Raw genomic sequence first — 21,793 nt, 5'->3', positions numbered from 1 at the left:
ATACCATATAATAACACAACATTTACGATTTTGTGTTACATTTTTTTTTTTTTTTTTTTTAATATTTTGAGGTCTAGAAGTTATAGGGAACCTTCTGGATACCTTACCCTCCCTTAAGAAATTCGGGCTCTCCAGTGGGGAATATCGTTAGGCGCAGAGTATCAAAACTCTGGGATACCCCAACCATGCAGAGGTTGTCCCCAGAGACACATAACCTGAATATCCAGTCGAACTTTTGGTCCTGAAAAAGGCACAAACCGGTGGTGAATCACTCACTTCTTCTTAGTAGTTCCTTCCACTCGGAATTCATTTACCACATAAAACAAAGCCCAATCCGGGTAGTTAATGCCGCTATATATCATTTCTAGGCTAGCTTTACTTTCAATGTGGTTAATTCATACTTTGTACAGATATTTACAACAGGCTTTCTTCGTTCCTTACGGACTAAGTTCGGCAAGATGGGGCTGGCGCGGTGGCTTCGTCGTCTATGTTAATGCTAATGCTATGCCTAAATCTAGACGAGCGTGGAGAGCTCGTGCAGTGAAATGGTCATGTTGCTCATGTCCAGCGTTGGCGGTATGCCAGGACTGACCGAACCGCAGGCATCGCGTCCCGCCACGGCTGTTGCCGTCGTCAGGCAGCTGCTATTCCCTGGCCTTGGCGTTGGCGGCGTGGCCGTAGCTGGACGGACAAGGAATGATGAATTGACGGCGCCTCCACTTGTCAGGAGGTTGCCGCCGCTAAGCAACGGATTGAAGCTGCCGTGCGAGTGATTGGGCGATACTGGTGTCACAGACGGCGGCTGCAGGAGGCAGGCGTGATGACCCTGGTAGAGCTGCGGCTGTGGCACCGCCGGCGAGGCCGTATGGTAGCCGTTTGCCGGCGGCAGCGGCAGTGGAAGCGGCACAGGCAACTGCACCGGCAGCTGGGCAGCCGAGAGCAGGGACAGATTGTGCGAAAGCGGCGGCACGGAAGCGGTTGGTGGCGTCAGGAGCTGGGACAAACCCAAAGGAGCACTTCTATAACTGATGGTCTTCTCGTGCTGCCAGACAAAGACGTTGTGCACCATGGCGCCGCCACAGAAAACAATGCCCACGCCAATTAGTATGCTGGTAACAATCGCTGGCGTGGAGTGAAAGTGGCTAAAGGTGTACAGGATGAGGCCGGTAAGAAACACCGGTATGGAGATGAAGAAGCCGCTGACAGCGCAAGTGCGACTAACACTGGACTTTGCCAGGTACTGGTTGTCGCGACCCTCGAAGGCCGGCGCCCGCAACTTGACGGCAAACAGAAACTGGATGGCGCAGACCAGCAGACAGCACAGATTCAGGGACAGCGAGAGAGCGCCCAAGGCCAATGTGACATCGTAGACCAGGATAAAGTCCTCGCTGCTCGGCCCGCCACGTCCCACGGCATCCTCTCGTCCCGTCGGTGAGATCCTCAGCAGGAAGATCAGCGAAAGCAACGCAAGTAACAGAGAAACTGCAAATAAATAAAATTTTAAATCCTTCCCCCTTAAGTCATCTCGCCAGAAGTAAATGAATGAATTACTTACTCAGGCAAAGCAGGCCCAGGCTGGTGAGGGCCTCACGGGGCGAGGGTCCCGGCTTGGTCAGCTTGTGGAACACAGAGTTGGTGGTTAGGTTGTTGCAGTGACTGTAATTATGCGGCACCTGGCTGCTCAGGTGGTGCGCCTGTGTTTGTGACTGCTGCATTTGTATCGGCGCCTGCGACTGATGCTGCGATTGAGTATGGGATGGATGATGATGCTGGTGCATCGGCTGATGCATCGACTGCTGCTGCTGCTGTTGTTGGCTGCTGCTGGCCAGGATGTGCTGATTGGTGTAGGTATGATGGTGAACACTCCCATTGCCCAGACAGTGTCCATTGGGTGTTAGGGGCGTTAGCGGCGTTAAAGGCTTGAGCGGCGTTATCGGGGTGGCAATGTTTAGCAGCGTAGAGCCATTGGCCACACGTGCGCCGCCATTGAGCAGCGTGCTCGTGCTGGCAGCGGAGGCATTCAGGGCGGATATGTTCAGCGGCTGCGGTTGCGGCGGCCGCAGGTGGATATTGCGCGCAGTGCTGGCCACGGCAGCTGCTGCTGGCGTAGGGGAACCGCCACTGCCACCGTTGGTGGTGGTTGCACCTGACGCTCCTGCTGCCGCTCCCGTTCCAGTTCCCGCTATACCAACTGGGGGTGTGTTGTGGCCGCTGCCACTGCCATTGCTATTACTGTTGCTGTTGCCGTTGCAGCTGATATTGTTGGTACTGCTGCTGCTGTTGGCAACGATAACGCTGGCGGTGCGCAGCAACTGGCCACCGCCGCCGCCGCCAAGGGGAGCGCCTCCGGATGCGGATACGGTGGGCGGGACGGTTACGGGGACGGCAATGGCGGTGGCTATTGCAGCGGCACTGCTCGCATTTGAGGCGTGCTTCAGCATTTCCAGCGTTTTGGCCGCTACACTTGCCTCACATTGTGGACTCGTCGGTGGCAAGGACCAATAGTAAAACCAAAATTAATCAGCCTGCAAGTAGTTTCAAGAGAAAACGATATTGTTAAATGGTATCACAAGGCTGGGAGCCTAATCGAATATATATTATATCTTTGGGATTTCAAAGGCCTGAGAGAGATGATGGGTATGTGACGGCACTCGACCATGGAGCTAAGCTGGACGCTGAGCTCACGGCACTTTCGTTTCACCTGCGGCTAATGCTCAACTGCAGCCACGATCGCCGCTGTGCATGTGCAAGACTTTCCCACAAATTATGTGGTAATTAACGGATGGCGAAGAACTTTTCACCATCGGGCTATAAAAGCAAAAGCGGGAAAACTCAAGGTTCGCACGCTGGCGAGAGTGAGTAAAAAGTGACGGAAATGCAAGGTAAATGAAAGGTAACGGTGCATCTTAGACGAAAGAACCTCAGGTGCATACACACATGCTTTTTTCCACCAAGATATCGAAATACTTGCATATTCTATATGCAATTCCAAGGACCCAACCTCTGGTTCTGGTTGTGAATGGGCTTAAAGTTTAAACTTTTAAATTTTGAGTTCCCAGGGTCTCGAATCCAAAATTCATTGGAACTCCTCCTCCACCTGGTTGTTTTTCGCTGACAAGCACAAAATCACACAGAAAAAAAAACAAAATAATAATAAAAACAAATATTACAAACATCAAGAAAAAAAAAATTAATAAATTAACGCGAAATGCTACCAAAAACGGCAACAATCGAGGGCCTTAATGCAATTTGGCAGGTTGTAAAACGAGTTTACCTCCGCGTTCCGCGTTCCTTTTTGGCTATTTCAATTTCCGCTCCTGACCCCTGACCTTTACATGGCCATCATTGCTGTGGTGCGGAGGTGGCGCCGGATCAATCCAATTAATTGCCTTTGATATTGCGGATGCTGGCTGCATGCCGGAGGAGCCGGAGCCTCTTCCTAGATCCGACACGATCTGATACGTTTCGATACGATCCGAGAGATCGCTGCAGAGAGCGGCCAGTGAACGAGGCGACGCGGTGACCGATAGAGTGACAAACCACGACTGCGATCGGATCGGAGCCGCGGCATTCGGAACTCTGCTGCTACTGCCACTGCCACCACCGCTCCATTCCACCAGCAGTTCTAGTCGCCGCCGGCAGCGATGCGATGGTGGCTATTCGCACAACACAGCAACCAGTTAGCAAGTAAGAAAGCTACACAAGAGAATGCTCGACAGTGAGATACCCTAGTACCCCGACATAAAACTTGCATGTCCGATCCTAGTAATAAATTTAATAAATCATTAAAATACCCTGTAAGTATTCTTTTACCATGTTTAAAAGCTCTAGTTTTGATAGTCTTATGATTTTATATGTGATCACACGAATAGGGAATAGACTCGCCAGGTGATAATGCTCTATAATCAATACACCTTACAGAGTCCTTTTGCCTGGCTAGCACTAAGTTATAATACCCTTGGCACCCTATGGTTGCCGGGTATAACAAGTGAACGGGCTGTCTCCGCTTCCCTCTCTCTTCTCACGCTCTCTTTCTTCCTCTCGCTCACACACACAGGCAGTGCGCGCACACACGGACAGGTGAGCTGTGGAACGAGCCAATTTCGAACTCTCCGCTTGCCACCGTGGAGCCCTTCGGCCCAAAACTAACGTTATTTTTTATTTATAGACGAAAAAGACTTTTGAATGACCAATTAAGGGAAATAATGGTTGGCAACTTAATTGATTGAGATTGATTTTTTAATGAAAGCTAAGATTTAATGGGTGGTCAAGCTTACCAGGAATTGGGTAAAAATCTAAAGGACTTTTAAGCACGGCCTCAATTCGACCCACTGTGCCTCTCAAACCTCATCAACACACACACACATAGGCGCGCGCCCGATGCTGCTCCTGCTTCGTACAACAACTTTAGCAGCAACAGCAACAATATCTATGGTGGCAACGGCTCCAACTTGCTGAGCCGCATTCCACGGCCTCGAGACTGGACGCTGGAAGGCTGTTGTCAGCACCAACTTGTTGTTGTTGCTGTTGCTTTTGCGGTTGTTGTTTTGGTTGCTGCCCCAACAGTGCCTCTCCTTGCATACCACACATTTTCTCACGGCGCAGGCATTCGCCTGGCTAGCATGTAAATACCTTGTACTGCCACTGAACGGAAGAAACTTTCTCGGCATGCCGCCATTCGTCGGGCGCGAATAAACAATTACAAACTACCGGGTACCGGGTGGCGCTCTTCCAATCGGATACACCTTCAGTTGGATTCAAAAAATACAAAAGATGACGACGAACGCTGCCAGACTGATTCGCAATCTTGGCCAGTGTTCGTAAACAGCCGGCGGTTGGATCTATCGATATATCGTTTTAAGTACGCAGGAACAGTACTTGGTTATATTTTTTCTAACGGTGACAATTCGACACACATTCCAAAAAATAGGCATAATTACAACAAATCATCATTAAAATAAATTGGCTTGCGTCTGCAGATTCATTTTAATTGGTTGGCGATGGTGTAAAAACATCGGCAGTCCTCAGAAATATCGATATCAAAGTGCTTTCTCCACCTCTAGCTAAAAACTTTGCGTATACGGTTACACTGGCCTTTGCTGTTTAGTCTATTTTGATAATTTAATTCATTTTGCCTGAAAGTACGCGCCTCTCGTATTATTTCTCGTTGCTCTATTCCCTGAGGGCATTTCTGGCACCGTCAGCCAGTGCAGTGCGTTGTTATCCCGAAACGCGACCGGCGAGCGTGGGCCATCATATATTTATCAAGCAGTTGTTCCCTGCCAGTGGCATTCCTTGTCTTGCATTTGGACGCCAACCAAATTGACAGCGGAGCGACTTGCGCGCGCGTGTTTGGATCCCCGGATTCACCGACTGGACGAATTTACCGCAAGTTCTAGACATGGCTAATCCCGGACAGGCGAACCAAATAATGACTATTGTCAAGGATATGATCATCTGCATTCAGGGTGAACAGCCGCCTGAAGTGCACGGTGAGTTTTGAAATAATTTATTATTATTTAAAGTTGAAAAATCAAATATTTAGAAATATTTATGTGGACATTTCCAAAGAAGGAAAACTATTTTTAATAACCATATTACAAAAAAAAAAAAAAAGATTTTTGATGCAAAAATATAATAATAACAAATAAATCTCTTTTATCATCCATCCATAGAAGACACTCTTGCCCGTGCAGCTTGCTACATCAGCAACCCTCAAAATAGTTCGTATCCTTCGACACCGCTGAACGAACGCGATTGTGTCCAGAAGATCCTACGTATTCTGCGCTCCAGCGATGCCACTGATAACGACGTAGCCAGTCATTTCACCATATATTACAATAAGCTGGCCTTGCTAAAAATCGATCCTCAGCTCCGTCACTCCCTAATAGGATTCTTGCTCGCCCTGGCAGACAAATCGTTGTCCTCCGAGACAGGTCCTATTTCTGGCTCGGAGACAACACTTTCGGGAGCGAGCGGGGATTTCCTTAGTCGTCAAGTAACCAGCTTACACAGAAGCAGTTCGTCGCATCATAATGGATTCGGCCAGAGTTCTTTGGGTTCAACCAAGGGAATGAGTAGTACCATGGCCGTGCCGGACTACACGGACATATTACATGCAAAGAAGGCACTGGACCCTTCTCAGAGCATGGCGTTGAGTGCACTTAACTCCTTTATCGGCATCCCGGGAAAGCATTTAAAGAAGGACTTCATCACCGGCTCCTTCAAGCTGGACCCATTGAACACCAAGGCGCTGTCCAAAGCAGAGACGGGCATGCTCCTTCGACTGTCTGAGCTGGGCTACTATTACGATCGCGTGGAAAAGGTGGCGGATGTGACAACCGGATTTAATCCCATCGGCATCATGGGCCAAGCCCTCATATGCAAGCTCCGAGCAGAGCTGGGTGCATTCCGTGGCGAGGTGTCGTTGCTAGCCGACGAGCTCAAAGCCAACTCTTCATCGGGCAAAGAAAAAAAGGGGCTGTTATCGCTGCTCTCCTGGTATGTGAAGCCTCTGCATCGCATGCAGTGGCTGGCCAAAATCGCCGACAAGTGCCAGATGATGAAGGGTGGCGAGCTGGCCTCGACCTTGTACAATATGCTGGATAATGGTAATCCGATGGTGAACAATTTGGTGCGCGAGCTTCTCATTGCCATCTGTGTCCCGCTGGGTCGCATGATCTCCAAGTGGATGCTTGAGGGCGGCATAACCGATCTCCATGGCGAATTCTTTGTGGAAGCTCTCAATGACGTGGGTCCAGATCGCCTCTGGCACGACAAGTTCCGTTTGCGCAAGTCCATGCTGCCCAAGTTTATGCCCCTGGATCTGGCCGATAAGATCCTAAAGACGGGCAAAAGCATTAATTTTCTGAGGGAAGTGTGTGAAATGAACGATCTGGGCTCCAACCACGACAAACTCAAAGATGCCATGGACAAGAATTGTGAGTGTGCTAAAACATTATATTATAATTATAATATATAAATTGTTATATAACTTTATCTCCAACAGCTGACCAAATTTTCTCGTACGTGCAAGACACTGCTTGGCATGCCGCTGTGGAAATGTGCTACGCTCAGACCTCCAAGCACGTCCTGGACATCATGGTGGGTCCGCACAAGCTGCTAGATCATCTCTACGGAATGCGTCGCTATCTTCTGCTGGGCCAAGGTGACTTTGTCAGCATCCTCATCCAGCACATGAAGTAAGTCTTAGCTTTGCCAGGGACAAAGGAAACCTTGAATGTAACCGCTTCTTGCAGAGACGAACTGGAGCGCAAGGGCACTGATATCTTTGCTCACGATCTATCTGCCATGTTGGATGCCGCCCTCCGCTGCGAGAATGCCCAACACGAAGATCCCGAGATACTTAACCATTTGGATGTGGTTCTGCAGACGCCATTCCCGGGTGAGTGCGGCTGGGACATCATCTCGCTGCAGTACACCGTCCATGGACCGTTGGCCACCATGCTGGAGCCAACGATGCCCACGTACAAGACGATCTTTAGACCGTTGTGGCGCCTCAAGCATATCGAGTTTCTGCTCTCGATAAAGATATGGAAGACGCAGATGTGCAATGCTAAGGTGAGTTTTTTTTGGTATTTATTTTTCCTGCCATTCCTTCTCTCTTATCAATGGCGCGTAGCTTGTCTCGAGTGCATCCGCAGGGTGTAGATAACCGCGGCTGGGGGTCAGGCTAGATTTATGTTCATTTGAAGCTGGTTTTTAGCATCTCGTTGTGGTCATCAAATATAGCAAGTCAGGGTGTTAAGACTTCTGTGAAACGATTCCTCCCTATATACAAAGTTTACCAAAGGTATCACAATCTTCTAATCTTCTAACTTGCAAGGAAGTTGAAGAAGTGTTCTATAGTTTTTCAGTGAATCAATCAAAGATAAGATTAGCCTCAATCTAATCCATTAAGATTAACCCACTTGGCGATAGACCCAACCGTAGTATCAAAGTGCACAAAGAAGAATATATAGTTCGATAGTTCGCCTTATGTATTATTTTCTAGTTTTTCTTTGTTGACGATTTCTCCCGTACAAAAATAACATTAATTAATTAATTATGTGGTGAAACAAAAACACGAATACAGATTACACGAGAATGCACACACAACAAGCACAGAAAAAAAGTAATTATTCATATTGAACACACACACACACACTATGTATATTTTGCTGAGGAATGTTGTGCGTCTGCTCCTGTTGCTCCTCCTTCTCCTCGTTGGCTCCTTACAACTTGGCATCGGTCTTGAGGAGCGGCGCCAGCTTCTGGGTGAGCATAATATTGCCAGCAATCTTCAGTTTGCCCTTCATGAAAGCAGCCTGGGGATTGAGCTTGCCCAGAGCAATGTCGACCATATCCTCATCGGCCACCGTCAGAGTGGTGTCCACCTTAACGCCCTGGGCGGGTCCCTCGTACGCCTTGGCGTTCTTGCAGTCCAGAGCTGTGAGGTAGAGAGGGGAATTCAAGTTAGTTGTGATATTCCTGGGCACAAGTAAAATATAAACACTACGATTAAGCGGTAGCGGGTTCTTGCCTTTACATTGCGAGTTTCGGGGTTTAGTGACTTTAATAGACTTTCCCCGATCGAAAATACATCGCATAAAGGCAAATGTTAATGTCAACAGCTGTGATGGAAGTATCAAAGTACATCAAGAGCCAGGAAAAAAACTCTGCACTTTGAACTGCTGCTAGCCGCTTACAAGTGGTGTCTACACACACTCACACACACATACGCTAAGGCCACGTACGGGAGGGGTGTGCCTGAGGGTGTTTTGGGGGCTAATATTATTACTTACTCCACTCCTTGGCCACCTTGCCGTCCTTGGTGATTTTGTACAGGAACACACCGTTGACCGACTTTGCCTTGGCCTCGTTCTCCTTCAGGCCATCGATGATCTTCTGGAAAACGGCGTCCGACTGGAGAGACATGTTTGCTGTGTGTGATGTTTTCTGTAGGGTTTTCCGTTAAGAAAAATTAGCGGGGGCTAGTGCGTTGTAGAAAATGCTTACGCTTGGAGCGGAAAACGAAAAGTACTGAGCAGGCGGCGTGGAAGTTCCGATTTTATGTCGCCTCTTTTTTCGCTCCTCACCCACCCTCTGCCTCACCCATCACCCACCCGCTGCCAGGGCGAGATGGCAATACAACCGGCCGGTGTTCTCCTGCTCACTCCCTTGCACTAGTTGCGATTCCCCAAGCGGTGGTGAGTTGTTAGTTGTTAGCTCTCTTTCGCTCAAATGTTAGCCGGCAGATGCACAGTGGGGCCAAAAGAAATCATAATTTATTTTCGGCTATAATTTTAAATTGAAATTAAGCAATGTAAAGTAAAAGAAATTGATATATACATTTTATATAAAGCTAAAAAAAAAGCAAAGATACAATATATGGCAAAATTGTTATTTTTACTTTAATTTTTATTAAAAATATAAGAATTTTTAGGAAATTGCAAGTTTTTATAAGCTTCCAACCACGGCAGCAGGTGTGCGGAGTTTAGACTTTAACATTAACATGCTGTGTTTAACATGGACCTTTAACAGCGGTTATCAGCTGTTGGCCATGGCTGTTACCACCCTCCTAGTCCAAATTTTAGTGCAAAGTGCGCACCCAGTTTGAAATTTGAAATGCCCATAAAACCGGCGATAAGGCTTCAAGTGTCCAGATTATTTTTCCATCCAAAATATGCCACCTCACAGACCCATTCAAGAAACCTTGCCAAACTAACCCTCCCCCGTAGCTCTGCTAAATTCGCTTCTAGAAGCTATTATTATTATATATTAAAGTATTTTGAACGAAAGAATTAAGATTAATTTATTATTAATTATTAATTAATAATACCTCCTATCCCAATAATTAATAGGTTTTAGGTTTTCCTTTTCTACATTTAAAAACTGAGTAAAATATCTGTTATAAGGTTTTTTTTATTGAGCGTAATCTGTTTTTCCGTTCAATCGGAAGGTTTATTAAGCTGTTGGGCTTTTTATTGATTTTCAAATTGCAATGGCTAACTCCTTACGAGCTCTCGAACTTCTCCGGATCGATTCCGGCCTTTTTCATTTCCACGGCAATGGAAAACAGATAGTCATAGCACTCTGACCTGTTTTAACGACAAAACAAATTATAAGAAATTTGATTAAATATGGTTATTTGGTATTGGGTTTGCTCCAACGTACATGGTCTTGGCCTTCTCCCAGGTCTCTCCCCAAACATAAACGCCATGGCGTCGGACCAAGATGGCACTGCAGCCCGGATACTCCATCATGGCGGCATACATGCTATCAGCCAGGTCACGCTCAAAGGGCGTGTTCTCGATAATGGGGACGACCAGTTGCTCGTCGTAGCGCAAATACCGCTTGTCCGCCTCATCGTAAACGCCCTTGATCATCTCCAAGTGTGTGCAGCGGAAGGTTTTGCCGGGCCAAAGGAGCGTGGCCATTACGGCGTGCTGAGAATGCGTATGGATGACGGCGCCGGCGTTGCGGTGCTGGTATGCCAGCATAAACAGCGGTGTGCATTGGCTCTTTTTCAGGCCCTTGATCGTTGGCGGCAGTTGAATATCCTTGCCGGTTATATCCTGCACGAACAGATCCTCCGGCTGCATGCGCTCTTTCTGCACGCCCGACGGCGCTATGTAGATCTCATCGCTGCAAGGGAAAAATTGAATTAGGAGATTCAGCAGATAGGCTCCTCTCCGCCACCCACTTGAATTTGATGCTCATCCCGCCGCCGGTGCCGGTGACCCATCCCAAATGGTAGAACTGCCTGCAGAGCGAGGGTATCAGGTGGCGCGGATGCTCCGCCGGCAGGTCTTTGAAAATCGAGAGGGACATCGCTGGCAACGCTGTTGTAAGTTCCGCCTTAGTGATCAGCCACTGATAAGGGAGAAGATAAAGAGAATCCGATTCACGGGTTAAATTGCGGATGTAAACAATGCCGCACGCGATAGTCGATAGCCAACAGAGGCTCATCGGTTTGTGGGGCTATCGAGTGCCTTAGGGCACTCGTTGAAACTAATCGATCAGTTACAAAAATTTGTATTTATTTTTAACGCAAACTTTTTTACTCTTTGCAGAAGCTACGTTTGTTGAACCCGGTGATTGGCAGGACGACACACCGCCTGCATCTGTTCACCTCCGAGATCATGCACTTTATTCACCAGATGCAGTACTACATCCTCTTTGAGGTGATTGAATGTAACTGGGTGGAGCTGAAGAAAAAGATGGTCGCAGCCACGGCACTGGACGAGATCCTGGAAGCTCACGAGCAGTTCTTAGCCAACATTAAGGAGGGCTGCTTCAATGGACAGAATACGGACAAGGAGCAGTATCTGGATTCGGTGTTTGAGAATATAATAGCGCTGGAGACGTGGCAATCTCGCTTCTTCCGATACTGCTTCCAGGAGCTAAGTGCTCGCGAGGAAGTAAAGAAGATGGTGGCGGAGTCCGAGAAGAAGGGGCGATTCGGTATCACCGCCGAACAGAAGTTGCAGCGCGACCAGGATTTCAAACTGTTTGAGCAACGGGTACATTTGGCCAGACGCAACCTGGAGGATATTGCCGGCACTTACGAGAAGGCCGTGAGCGGCTTCCTGTTGACCCTCAACTCGCACGTGAACCCCAATCTTCAGCTCTTTGGCACGCGGCTGGACTTCAATGAGTACTATAAAAAGCGTGACACTAATCTTCTAAAGCCTCTAACGTTTGAGCACTTGCGACAGAGCATGTGCACCATACGCCCCATGATCCATCATCTCGCCAAGGAATAGCATCGCACAATCAGCTTAATCCACCTGTTTTGATCAATTACCGATGGAGTTTAATGAAGTTCTATTTTAAATTCGAGTTCCAATGCCATCTCAAAGATATCTCAACATCTCCCATATGCATATAAAAAATAATATATTTTTTCGAATAGACATAAGGGAGAGCCCAAGTATTAAAACGCACATTTACTTTTCACAAACAAAAGCGTCGCTAAAGCTTAGCTAGCAAAAATTGTTAATACTCGTTTTTCCCCAAGTGCGCTGGTCAATTGCCAAAAAAGTAAAAGACAAAACCTAAACTAAGATATTGTTAAAATTTTTTTAATGAACATGTTTTTTGAACAGATGCCTTTTGAAGTGTTGAGCGAACTAATGAAATAAACGCTTAATTGTTGATCTGCAAATTAGTTTGCGTGTATTTTGTGGCTTGGAAAATGGTAAGAAATATGAAATATATTTTATATTAAGCATTATTTTTATATATTTTGTTTGTTCTTCTCCAAACTTGTTGCTCCTGCTTAAAAATTCAAAATCGATTGACATGCTTTCAGTAAGACTATCGGTTGAGGTGTAACCGACATCTATCGAGTATGTTGGTATCTTGGCCAAAACGTCACCTGGTCACACCACATCGATGTTTCTTTTTGGCAGCAACTTTTGCAAGTGCAGAAAAAAAGAAAAACAAAGTGGAAAAATATACGGAAGCAAGTGCTGCTGCTGCCGGTGCACATAAAACAATTAAATTGCAAATCCGCGGTGCTGCATTGTTTGCCAACCGAGCAAAGTACACGGTAACAACAATAGTAACAACAACACAAAACGCCAGCGAAGATGGCACTGAAGAAAGTGAAGGGCAACTTTTTTGAGCGTATGTTTGATAAAAACCTAACAGATCTGGTGCGCGGCATCCGGAACAACAAGGATAATGAGGTAAGCGTGTGTGCCGATGGTCAGGTCCCTTCGTCCCTTCAATACTGCCTGCCCCCGGCGCCTCCTGCCACGCCCCCGCAGCACAGCTGTATGTCCAATTAGAACTCGCTAATTGGCTGACAAATTTCGTTTGCATTAAGGGAATTTTGTTAGAGTTTCGACTTACTATGCGTGAGTGTGTGTGTGTTTAGGTGCGAGCGTGTGGGTGAAAGTGTATGCGCGCGCGTGTGTGTGCGTTGGCATCTGCCAACAATGCAAAAGGAAAAAAAGGAGAAGAGCGACAAAACAAGGACTCAACCAACTCAACTCAGCCCAACTCCCACTCTCACCAACCCACATTCGCTCACTCAATTAGCGGCTAATGCTTTTATGTCAATTTCGGGCAAAAACTGAACGGCACAGAGAAAGGGAGGGGGCGGAGGTGGGCGCGAGTGTGTTTGCAAGTGTTGTTGTGTCAAGCCAACGCACGTTTTATCAAATATTTACTCATGTAAATTCCCTCGTTGATTGCCTTTTGGTCCTTATCAGCTGTGTGCGGCCCGCACACAGATGTTTGACTTGTGTTCTAGTTTGACGTCTCTCTCCCTATCCCACACTTGCCCCGTCTCCTTTTTACATTAGGCAAGCAGGATCTCAAATAACGGTTCCTGGCTGGAAGAGGCCATCGAGTTTTCCTGGCCTCTGTGACCCTCCAATTCCAGCTCACATTTTTGCTTGGCTGCGATGATTTACAATAGTGACTAGAAAATTAATTAAATCTTTAATAAAAAAGTAAAATTAAGATTAAATGAAATTAAAAATTAATCAAAATTTTCTATACTTCTTTTAATTTTGATATATATTTGGATTTTGATTAAAAAGAAAAACCCTATTTTATTGACCCCAACTATATGCTGTGGTATTTGTGTCCGAGAACGTTAATGTGCTTGTGTGGGGCGTATGATACTGATAGCCTCTGGACCATTCACAGATTTGTTGTTGTTCTTTTTATGGTTTTGCTGTCATTGCACATTTTACCACCCAACCCCCCCTTGGCTTTGTACCTATTTATAAATAAACTGATTTGATGAACATCGACTTTCTCCGCAGGCCAAATACATATCGACGTGCATCGAGGAGATCAAACAGGAGCTGCGACAGGACAATATCAATGTCAAGTGCAATGCAGTGGCCAAGCTGACCTACGTAAGTTCCAACCTACCACCCACAACCACCTCTACATTTCACCACAGATCACGGGATATCCATACTAAACACGAATTACAATGTTTTTTAGACAAAATTTGGTATATTTGTTATATTTTACCTTTTTTTTGTTGTTTGCTTAATTAATACAACGAGAGCTATGAACATGGCCCCGACTTAAGGAGGGCTCATCCTTATTAGTTAGCATGTTCCAGCATATCGGCATCACTGGCTGCCGAAGTGGCTTCCTGCACTTGATGCAAATTGCCTTAGGTAAGGGGTAAGGGTCAGGACCCTCGTAGGCAAGTGCGATGACAATAAAGACAAAACAACAGCAGGCATGTGACGATAACAAGCGGAAGAGCAACTAACAAGCGAACGGCCACAGTTGTGGCTAAAACAATAGGAAATTCAATTCAATTCAATTCAATTTTTCTATAAATATAATTTTACTTACAATATTTAGAAAAAAACTAACTGCAAAAATTTGATATAATTTAATTTTTGTTATGAAAAAGCTAGTGGAAATATTATTACAGCCATGGCTGTAACGAAATGCAAACAACGAGTCCTTGGGCATTTTCCCTGCGCACACACACAAATACACATTCTCATACTTTGCACAAAATCAGCAGAATGTGTTAATATTGATTGATTCCTTTTTGATTCCAACAGATACAAATGCTGGGCTACGACATCTCATGGGCCGGCTTCAACATCATTGAGGTGATGAGTTCCTCCCGATTTACCTGCAAGCGAATTGGTTACCTGGCGGCCAGTCAATGCTTTCATCCTGACAGCGAGGTGAGGATTTGAATTTTCCCATAAACTCTCTGAAATATGAACTGAATATGAATTGATAATATTGTTTATTTATATTTTCTCTTGGGTTTTTGCAGTTGCTTATGCTGACCACAAATATGATACGCAAGGATCTCAACTCTCAGAACCAATACGATGCAGGTGTAGCGCTAAGCGGCCTGAGCTGTTTTATATCGCCCGATCTGTCCCGGGATTTGGCCAATGATATTATGACACTGGTATGGCACAACAAAATGATGTTAAATGTTTATTAACTTATTTCCTTCTTTACTTTACTTTTTAGATGAGCTCAACGAAACCGTATCTGCGCATGAAAGCCGTCCTGATGATGTATAAAGTATTTTTACGATATCCCGAAGCATTGAGGCCAGCATTTCCCAAGCTGAAAGAGAAACTGGAGGATCCAGATCCAGGTTTAAAACACATGCCCTAACTAGAATATCAATTAATACATTTTATTGATTCCTTTGGCCAATTTTCAGGAGTTCAATCCGCCGCCGTGAATGTTATATGTGAATTAGCGCGTAAGAATCCAAAAAACTATCTGCCCTTGGCGCCGATCTTCTTTAAACTGATGACCACGTCGACCAACAACTGGATGCTGATCAAGATCATCAAGCTGGTGAGTGAGTGCTGCTCCATTGCACTTGGCTTTACCTTTACCACAATGATTATGATTTAAACTCATTAAGTTATCTCCTCTTTTTTTTTTTTTTTTTTTTTTTTGTTAAGTATTTGATCTTTTCTGATTTCAAGTTTGTTCACGGACAAACGCCGATTTCTATTTTGCTGTATATATACTTTTATATACGACAATCCTTGAACTTTTTTGTTGTTGTCTAACAAAAAATGTTAATTAACACTACAACTACTCCTTCCCCCTCTCCTCCCTCTGCTCCCGCTCCAAACAAAACAATAAAAACCATTATAAAAAAAAAAAAAAACAATCAAAATACTAATGAAAACCGAATGTGAAATGCCAAACACTGAATTTTAGTTCGCGAGCCTCACGACAATTGAACCGGCGCTGGGACGCAAATTGACTCAGCCCCTAATTGAAATTATTTCCAGGTTTTTATCGGCGCGCTTTTCTTTAATTCATTTAATAATTAATCATCAGCCCAACAAAGGACAATTTAAAATCCAAGAAACTTCATCAAAACCAGCACGCGCTTTAATTTTAACTCTTAAGCATTTTACTATTAACAATTTATGTATTTTTGTTTAACCAAAATCTTGATTTATATCCTTCTTTTTTTTTTTTGAATTGTTTAAATGCAAGCAATACCTTAGTAATATTTCCCTTTTCGGTTTTTATTTAACTTGTACGAGGTGAAGATCAAATCACTGTGTTGAAGCTCCTCTCAATATTTATTCATATTCACCACACACCACCACACCACACTCATCTGAGCGTCGTAATTGATATAAACTGAATTGTATTGAAATTAAACCAAAATTGACATTGCAATTTCAATAGATACACAATTTATTTTGTACACCCATGATGTTGATGATGATGCACATGATGTTTCTTCCACAAATCCTAACAAATGAATAGAATTAATTAAAAATATCCACTCGAATGTGTTCATATGAACGCATTATTAGATTAATATATTGAATTTAATATAAAACCAAACTAATCTGTTAAGTAACTAGTAATTTCAGGGACCGTAATCATTATAGGTTTTATTTTAAAAATAGTGATCTTACATTGATTTGTATTTTTTGATTATTAATTATGATTAAAATGTAAGAATATTATAAAAATCAATGGTAATTATTATGTTTGATCAAAATAATTTAAATTCAAATTATGGTCCCTGATTAATTTACTTGAAAAACATTCTCTGGATATTTTTGGTGAGACTTTATTCATTATTCACTTGAATCCAAAACAAAACTCACCTCGATTCAGCTTAACCTCGAACCCAACTTGACTGTACTTACCACGTCGTATCCCCTTGGCTTTTTATTGTGTTTACAACATAGCTTATAATTCGCTTGACATAATGGAAGCATAACTGAAGAAACCAATTCAATTATGACATTCTAATTTCGCTGAACAAATAAACAAGTAACGAGAGCAAAACGTTCAAGACTTCGAAGATACTCTGAATGTTTATATATAGACACCACATCGTCATGGAAGGAAAAGGACCAAACCAACCACACCAAGAGCCAAGAATACAGCCAGTCTTTTGAGAAATGAGAATCTTCTACCGATATTATTAATTTCTCTTATATTTACCTCTTACGTTTAAGTTGAAGTTTTCGGTTCAGTCTTAGCTTTAGTTATAGCCTTAGTTTTAGTTTTAGTTGTGGATAAGGATGTGTTGATGATTTTCGATTGTATGTAAATTATAATTTGTTGCTTGTTTCTTTTTCTCTTTGCATTTGCAGTTTGGCGCTTTAACTCCCTTAGAACCCCGGCTAGGAAAGAAATTAATAGAACCACTCACAAATCTAATTCATAGGCAAGTCTTGAATTCATTGCAAAATAAACAAACAAAAACAAACAAACAAACAGAAATTAACTGAACGAAACCCCAAAAGTGTGTGGAAAACGATTGCAAAGCGAAAATAGCAATTAATTAAAATGAAAATAAGACCGAATAATGGTCAATAGCTGTCGGCGATCGCTGCTCGATGATTGTGCGACTGAATAATATATTATATTGTCTCATTTTTGTATCATTTCCACATATAAAACATTCCTTTAAGCTTTTTAAGTCATTTACATTTCCTATGATCTTCTAGAGCTGGGAAAATATTGATTTTAATGGCGATACTAACATTTATAGTTTAAATCATGGTTAAAACCAATGTGTTATCTATTAGTAATTTGTATAATATCAATAACAATATAAACTGATCTTCTTGTTTAGGAAGAAGTATTTTCTATTCCCCTATTTTTCTGTTTTATTTATAGAAATTGTAATTTCTTCGATTAATCAATTTTTTTCTTTTCAATTATCGCGATAAATCGATTTTTGCCCAGCTCAAGTATCTCTCGCGCTCTGTTTCCTATCTCGCTCTCAACTTACGACTGTCGCCATCCTGCTCTAGTTTGTGTTTGTTTTAGTTCTTTCTCGCTCTTTCTATTGTTTGCCTATCGATTGTTTGTCTATCGATTGTCTGCTTACCGAGCACACTCATCGAGAACAAAATATAAAAAAGAAGTAACGGATAAAGAAGAAGCAATAGCAGAAACGTTGCAGTTGTTTTTGTAGGTGTTTGTTGACTTTTCTTTTCCGTTGCCTTTTGCTGAGTTGCTTTGCCACAATATTGTGTGTGTATGTTTTTTTTTTTTTTGCTGTTGTCTATCGCTATAATCGCTAACTGTTATCGCTGCCACTCAACTGCTATCGATATTGCTGTTGTTGTAATCACTTTTATTGCTATTGTTGTTAGTGCAATGTTTGTCGCTTTACCGCAGCTTATTCTTAATACAAGTTCCTTTCTTTCTCAAACTAATACAATCCACAAAAAAAAAAAATTAAAAAAAAAAAAACAAACTACCAACAAAAACGAACCAAAACCAACCAAAACCAAAACCGAACCCAACTCACCCAACAGCACCTCGGCGATGAGTCTCCTGTACGAATGCATCAACACGGTGATCGCGGTGCTCATCAGCATTAGCAGCGGTATGCCCAACCACAGTGCCTCCATCCAGCTCTGCGTCCAGAAGCTGCGCATCCTCATCGAGGACTCTGACCAGAACTGTGAGTACTGCCACCTATAGGGGGATGTAAATATACAAATTGTTACCCTCTTGGCAGTGAAATACCTGGGCCTGTTGGCCATGTCCAAGATCCTGAAGACGCATCCAAAGAGTGTGCAGGCGCACAAGGATCTGATTTTGGCCTGCCTGGACGACAAGGACGAATCGATTAGATTGCGCGCCTTGGATCTGCTGTACGGGATGGTATCCAAAAAGAACCTAATGGAGATTGTCAAGCGTCTGCTGGGTCACATGGAGCGGGCGGAGGGCTCGGCCTATCGCGACGAGCTGCTCTACAAGGTGATCGAGATATGCGGCCAGAGTTCCTACCTGTATGTAACCAATTTCGAATGGTATCTAACCGTGCTGGTGGAGCTTATCCAGCTGGAGGCTGGCTCTCGGCACGGCCGGCTCATTGCCGAGCAGCTGCTGGATGTGGCCATTCGGGTGCCAGTTGTCCGACAATTTGCTGTGAACGAGATGACCAATCTGCTGGACACGTTTACCGTTTCGGCGCAGAGCAACTCCATGTACGAAGTCCTCTATGCCGCCGCCTGGATTGTCGGCGAGTTTGCCGGCGAACTGGAGGATGCGGAGAAGACGCTCAATATCCTGCTCCGTCCCAGACAGCTGCCCGGCCACATCCAGGGGGTCTACGTGCAGAATGTGATCAAGTTGTTTGCCCGCCTGGCCACCACATGTCTAGAGCTTCAGGATCTGCCTGGATTGGTCAAAGTGAGTGCGCTCCAAATGCCTATTTTTTTAATTAATTTTACCGTCTTTTTTGGCAGCTTTGCGAGCATGTTTTGGAGAAGCTGCAGCACTTTAATGGCTCCAGCGATATCGAGGTCCAGGAGAGAGCCAACTCTGCTTGCATGCTGATTGAAATGCTGCGTACTCAGCTCTCCGTGACGGACGAGGGGATGGCCTTAATGGACACGACGACGACGGAGGGCGGCGGCATTCCGCCACTGGCCATTGAGATTGTCCAGGAGATAACGCTGCTATTTGCCGGCGAACTGATTCCGGTGGCGCCCAAGGCGCAACGGAAGGTGCCCCTCCCAGATGGACTGGATTTGGATGAGTGGATTAATCCACCTCCCCCTGAAGATGCGGCGAGCAGTTCGTCCTCGGAACATGACAAGGACGAGCTCTTTGTTAGCGCCGGTACGGGAGTGGATGGCAGCAGCGGTGGCGGCGGCAGTGGCGGTGGAAAGCGTCGGCAGAGCTTGGAGCTGACGCCGGAGCAGCTGGAGCGGCAGCGTATGGCTCGTCTTCTGGAACAATCCAGCAATCCGCATTATCTGAAATCAACGCCAACGGCAAGCGGATCGGCGGCCAACGCGGATCAGTATGACAATATAGATGACATTCCCATAACAGAGCTGCCGCTGGACATGGAGGGTGTGGCCGCTCTTCGCGTGGGCAGTAAGTTTCCCGAGTTACACGAGTGGATCCACCAGTAAACATTATCTTTCTCTAGTTACGAAGCGTTCGGACAAATATCTGCAGGAGCAGCAGCAGCAGGCTTCTGCCCAGGGCGGCGGCAAGGATGGCAAGAAGAAGCATAAAAAGGGCAAGAAGAGCAAAAAGTCCAAAAATAAAGTTGCCTACAACAGCAGCTCCGAATCGGAAGGAGGTATGTGGAGGTTCTCGGATCAAGGATCGATCTCGCTTCCTAACTATTTTGTTGTCTTTGCAGAGCCAAAACCCTTGCACATTGTCAACACCACACTGGACATGCCCGAGGGCGTTTCAATGTCGGACAGCGAGGACAAAGACGGCAAATACGATCCCCATGATCCCCATCGAGCTCTGGACATTGAGCTGGACATGTAAGTGGCCTCTCCAGCGATATATGTATGTATGTAGTTTCAGAAAATGTAATAAACTCTGTTCCACCACAGCACGGACTTTGAGGCGCCGGCGGTCAGGTCCACCACGTCATCGAAGAAGCCGTCGGGCAAGGAGAATCTCAAGGTGCCAGCGGAAACCACAAGCAGCAGCAGCACCTCCAAAAAGGACAGAAAAAAGGACAAGGACAAGGACAAGGACAGGGAGAGTAAGCGGGAACGCAAGGCAGCCGCTGCTCAGCCGGTGATCGATCTCATCGATGCCAACACGCCCACACCCAGTCCCCGCCACACGTCCAGCAACAATGCTTCAAATAGTGTCCTTCCCGATGCTGCCAAGCCTCACAAGCAAAAGAAGAAGAACAAGGAGAAGACGCAAGCGTCAGCGCCAGGCATCATCGACATCGTCCAGGAGGAAGAGCTTAATGAGGCGGAGTCAGCGTCCAAGTCGCACAAGAAGAAGCATAAAAAGGAGAAATCTCAGCGCAAGGAGAAGAAAAAGACATCTTCCGCTTCGGCAACCGACTATGAACAGCCACTGGGCATCTCCACGCCCAGCAAAGAGATTTTTTAATAGCTAAGCTCCCTCCAAGTTCCATTAAAATTATTATTATTATTATTATTTTCGTTCAAATAATTAACTATAACGATCGAAATTCATTTAAACATTATCCCGTGGACTTTCCATTATTCTCAATAAGTTGGAAAACAATAAGAACCACAAAAAAAAACTAAAATTATCGCTGCGATATAAAAACAAAACCAACAAAAACACTGAACAAATTGCAAAACTAAAAATCCATAAAGACCGTACATACTTAAATTATTAGAAATATATTTATAAAATTGTAAATTGAGAATTATAAACAACACATTAAAAATGCCGCCAGTCTGCCAATTGCGGCTTTAAAAGAAGAAAAACCAACAACAAATAGAAGAAAATAAAAGAGAAAACATCGGTGGAAACACAATCTCCGATGTACTATCTATTTTTGATGAATTTGTAGCCTGTAGAGCATGCGATTCTCACAAACAATTATATACCTATAAAAATATATTATAGAATTTTTTAATGAACAAACTGCATTGGATTGTAAAAACACAAAAAATTATATATGAATCAAACTCCAAGTACTGCTATATATACATATATATATATTATTAACTGAGGGACAGCAACGGAACAGAGAAGCTAAGTGAAATTATACATACATAATGCAGGTGTACATGCTATGTATTATATATAGAAACACCCACACACCCACACATACAAAAGATATAAACGTTAAATAAATGAAAAGCAAAATACACAGTTGAAATAACCAGAATGAGATTAACAAAGTTTTTTAATTTAAGTTTAATTTCTTTATTTTATTTTGCAATCTCTGCAAAAAAAAAAACCCCTAAAAATAGAGGGGAAACCCCTGATATGAAAAATTTGAATTATAGAGCTGCAAGTATCCGATATCACTTTAGATGCTATCGATGTCTGTATATCGGTCTTGAGC

General features: G+C 44.3%; 5 protein-coding genes across 6 annotated transcripts; 2 read left to right on the top strand and 3 right to left on the bottom strand.

Annotated features, from left to right (window-relative positions):
* Positions 1–346: 346 nt before the first annotated feature.
* On the bottom strand, positions 347–4,775 carry LOC108080183 (uncharacterized). Of its 2 annotated transcripts, none has more exons than XM_017174834.2 (3): positions 4,633–4,775; positions 1,556–2,525; positions 347–1,482 (listed from the first exon to the last, which is right to left on the bottom strand). In XM_017174834.2, the coding sequence occupies exons 2-3, from the start codon at positions 2,439–2,441 to the stop codon at positions 515–517; spliced, it is 1,854 nt and encodes a 617-aa protein (XP_017030323.1). In that variant the 5' UTR covers positions 2,442–2,525; positions 4,633–4,775; the 3' UTR covers positions 347–514. The 2 variants fall into 2 exon arrangements, with proteins under 2 accessions (XP_017030323.1, XP_017030321.1); XM_017174832.2 differs by lacking the exon at positions 4,633–4,775 and adding an exon at positions 3,275–3,670.
* Positions 4,776–5,077: 302 nt separating this feature from the next.
* Grip91 (gamma-tubulin complex component 3) lies at positions 5,078–12,169 on the top strand. The gene is made up of 5 exons (XM_017174755.3): positions 5,078–5,492; positions 5,676–6,941; positions 7,010–7,202; positions 7,260–7,581; positions 11,076–12,169. Exons 1-5 carry the CDS (start codon positions 5,402–5,404, stop codon positions 11,766–11,768), a joined length of 2,565 nt encoding a protein of 854 aa, XP_017030244.2. The 5' UTR covers positions 5,078–5,401; the 3' UTR covers positions 11,769–12,169.
* On the bottom strand, positions 7,978–9,132 carry LOC108080127 (peroxisomal multifunctional enzyme type 2). Its single transcript, XM_017174757.2, has 3 exons — positions 9,019–9,132; positions 8,805–8,958; positions 7,978–8,449 (listed from the first exon to the last, which is right to left on the bottom strand). Exons 2-3 carry the CDS (start codon positions 8,935–8,937, stop codon positions 8,235–8,237), a joined length of 348 nt encoding a protein of 115 aa, XP_017030246.1. The 5' UTR covers positions 8,938–8,958; positions 9,019–9,132; the 3' UTR covers positions 7,978–8,234.
* LOC108080125 (probable methylthioribulose-1-phosphate dehydratase) lies at positions 9,905–10,957 on the bottom strand. Its single transcript, XM_017174756.3, has 3 exons — positions 10,706–10,957; positions 10,177–10,647; positions 9,905–10,100 (listed from the first exon to the last, which is right to left on the bottom strand). Exons 1-3 carry the CDS (start codon positions 10,831–10,833, stop codon positions 10,016–10,018), a joined length of 684 nt encoding a protein of 227 aa, XP_017030245.1. The 5' UTR covers positions 10,834–10,957; the 3' UTR covers positions 9,905–10,015.
* Positions 12,170–12,386: 217 nt separating the features above from the next.
* Positions 12,387–21,616, top strand: g (adaptor-related protein complex 3, delta 1 subunit-like garnet). Its single transcript, XM_017174768.3, has 13 exons — positions 12,387–12,695; positions 13,785–13,880; positions 14,556–14,684; positions 14,780–14,920; positions 14,986–15,115; positions 15,185–15,324; positions 17,109–17,182; positions 18,285–18,433; positions 18,491–19,167; positions 19,224–19,860; positions 19,916–20,071; positions 20,135–20,267; positions 20,340–21,616. Exons 1-13 carry the CDS (start codon positions 12,597–12,599, stop codon positions 20,857–20,859), a joined length of 3,081 nt encoding a protein of 1,026 aa, XP_017030257.1. The 5' UTR covers positions 12,387–12,596; the 3' UTR covers positions 20,860–21,616.
* Positions 21,617–21,793: the final 177 nt, after the last annotated feature.

Source organism: Drosophila kikkawai, chromosome X, assembly GCF_030179895.1.
Source record: "Drosophila kikkawai strain 14028-0561.14 chromosome X, DkikHiC1v2, whole genome shotgun sequence".
In the NCBI taxonomy this organism is placed as follows: Eukaryota; Metazoa; Arthropoda; class Insecta; order Diptera; family Drosophilidae; genus Drosophila; species Drosophila kikkawai.
The sequence above is the reverse complement of the archived record's forward strand: the minus strand, read 5'-3'. Positions and strand labels throughout refer to the sequence as shown.

What these genes read in the sequence shown, in the direction of transcription:
- LOC108080183 (XM_017174834.2), bottom strand. Translation starts at nt 2,441, where the DNA reads ATGCTGAAGCACGCCTCAAATGCGAGCAGTGCCGCTGCAATAGCCACC. An exon ending in CCTGGGCCTGCTTTGCCTGA is followed by an intron (nt 1,483 to 1,555) that starts GTAAGTAATTCA and finishes ATTTATTTGCAG; the next exon opens with TTTCTCTGTTACTTGCGTTG.
- Grip91 (XM_017174755.3), top strand. Translation starts at nt 5,402, where the DNA reads ATGGCTAATCCCGGACAGGCGAACCAAATAATGACTATTGTCAAGGAT. An exon ending in AGATGCCATGGACAAGAATT is followed by an intron (nt 6,942 to 7,009) that starts GTGAGTGTGCTA and finishes TATCTCCAACAG; the next exon opens with CTGACCAAATTTTCTCGTAC. An exon ending in ATCCTCATCCAGCACATGAA is followed by an intron (nt 7,203 to 7,259) that starts GTAAGTCTTAGC and finishes CGCTTCTTGCAG; the next exon opens with AGACGAACTGGAGCGCAAGG.
- LOC108080127 (XM_017174757.2), bottom strand. Translation starts at nt 8,937, where the DNA reads ATGTCTCTCCAGTCGGACGCCGTTTTCCAGAAGATCATCGATGGCCTG. An exon ending in CAAGGTGGCCAAGGAGTGGA is followed by an intron (nt 8,450 to 8,804) that starts GTAAGTAATAAT and finishes TCTACCTCACAG; the next exon opens with CTCTGGACTGCAAGAACGCC.
- LOC108080125 (XM_017174756.3), bottom strand. Translation starts at nt 10,833, where the DNA reads ATGTCCCTCTCGATTTTCAAAGACCTGCCGGCGGAGCATCCGCGCCAC. An exon ending in GGGATGAGCATCAAATTCAA is followed by an intron (nt 10,648 to 10,705) that starts GTGGGTGGCGGA and finishes TTTCCCTTGCAG; the next exon opens with CGATGAGATCTACATAGCGC. An exon ending in TGGGAGAAGGCCAAGACCAT is followed by an intron (nt 10,101 to 10,176) that starts GTACGTTGGAGC and finishes TCGTTAAAACAG; the next exon opens with GTCAGAGTGCTATGACTATC.
- g (XM_017174768.3), top strand. Translation starts at nt 12,597, where the DNA reads ATGGCACTGAAGAAAGTGAAGGGCAACTTTTTTGAGCGTATGTTTGAT. An exon ending in CCAATGATATTATGACACTG is followed by an intron (nt 14,921 to 14,985) that starts GTATGGCACAAC and finishes TTTACTTTTTAG; the next exon opens with ATGAGCTCAACGAAACCGTA. An exon ending in GGCCGCTCTTCGCGTGGGCA is followed by an intron (nt 19,861 to 19,915) that starts GTAAGTTTCCCG and finishes ATCTTTCTCTAG; the next exon opens with TTACGAAGCGTTCGGACAAA.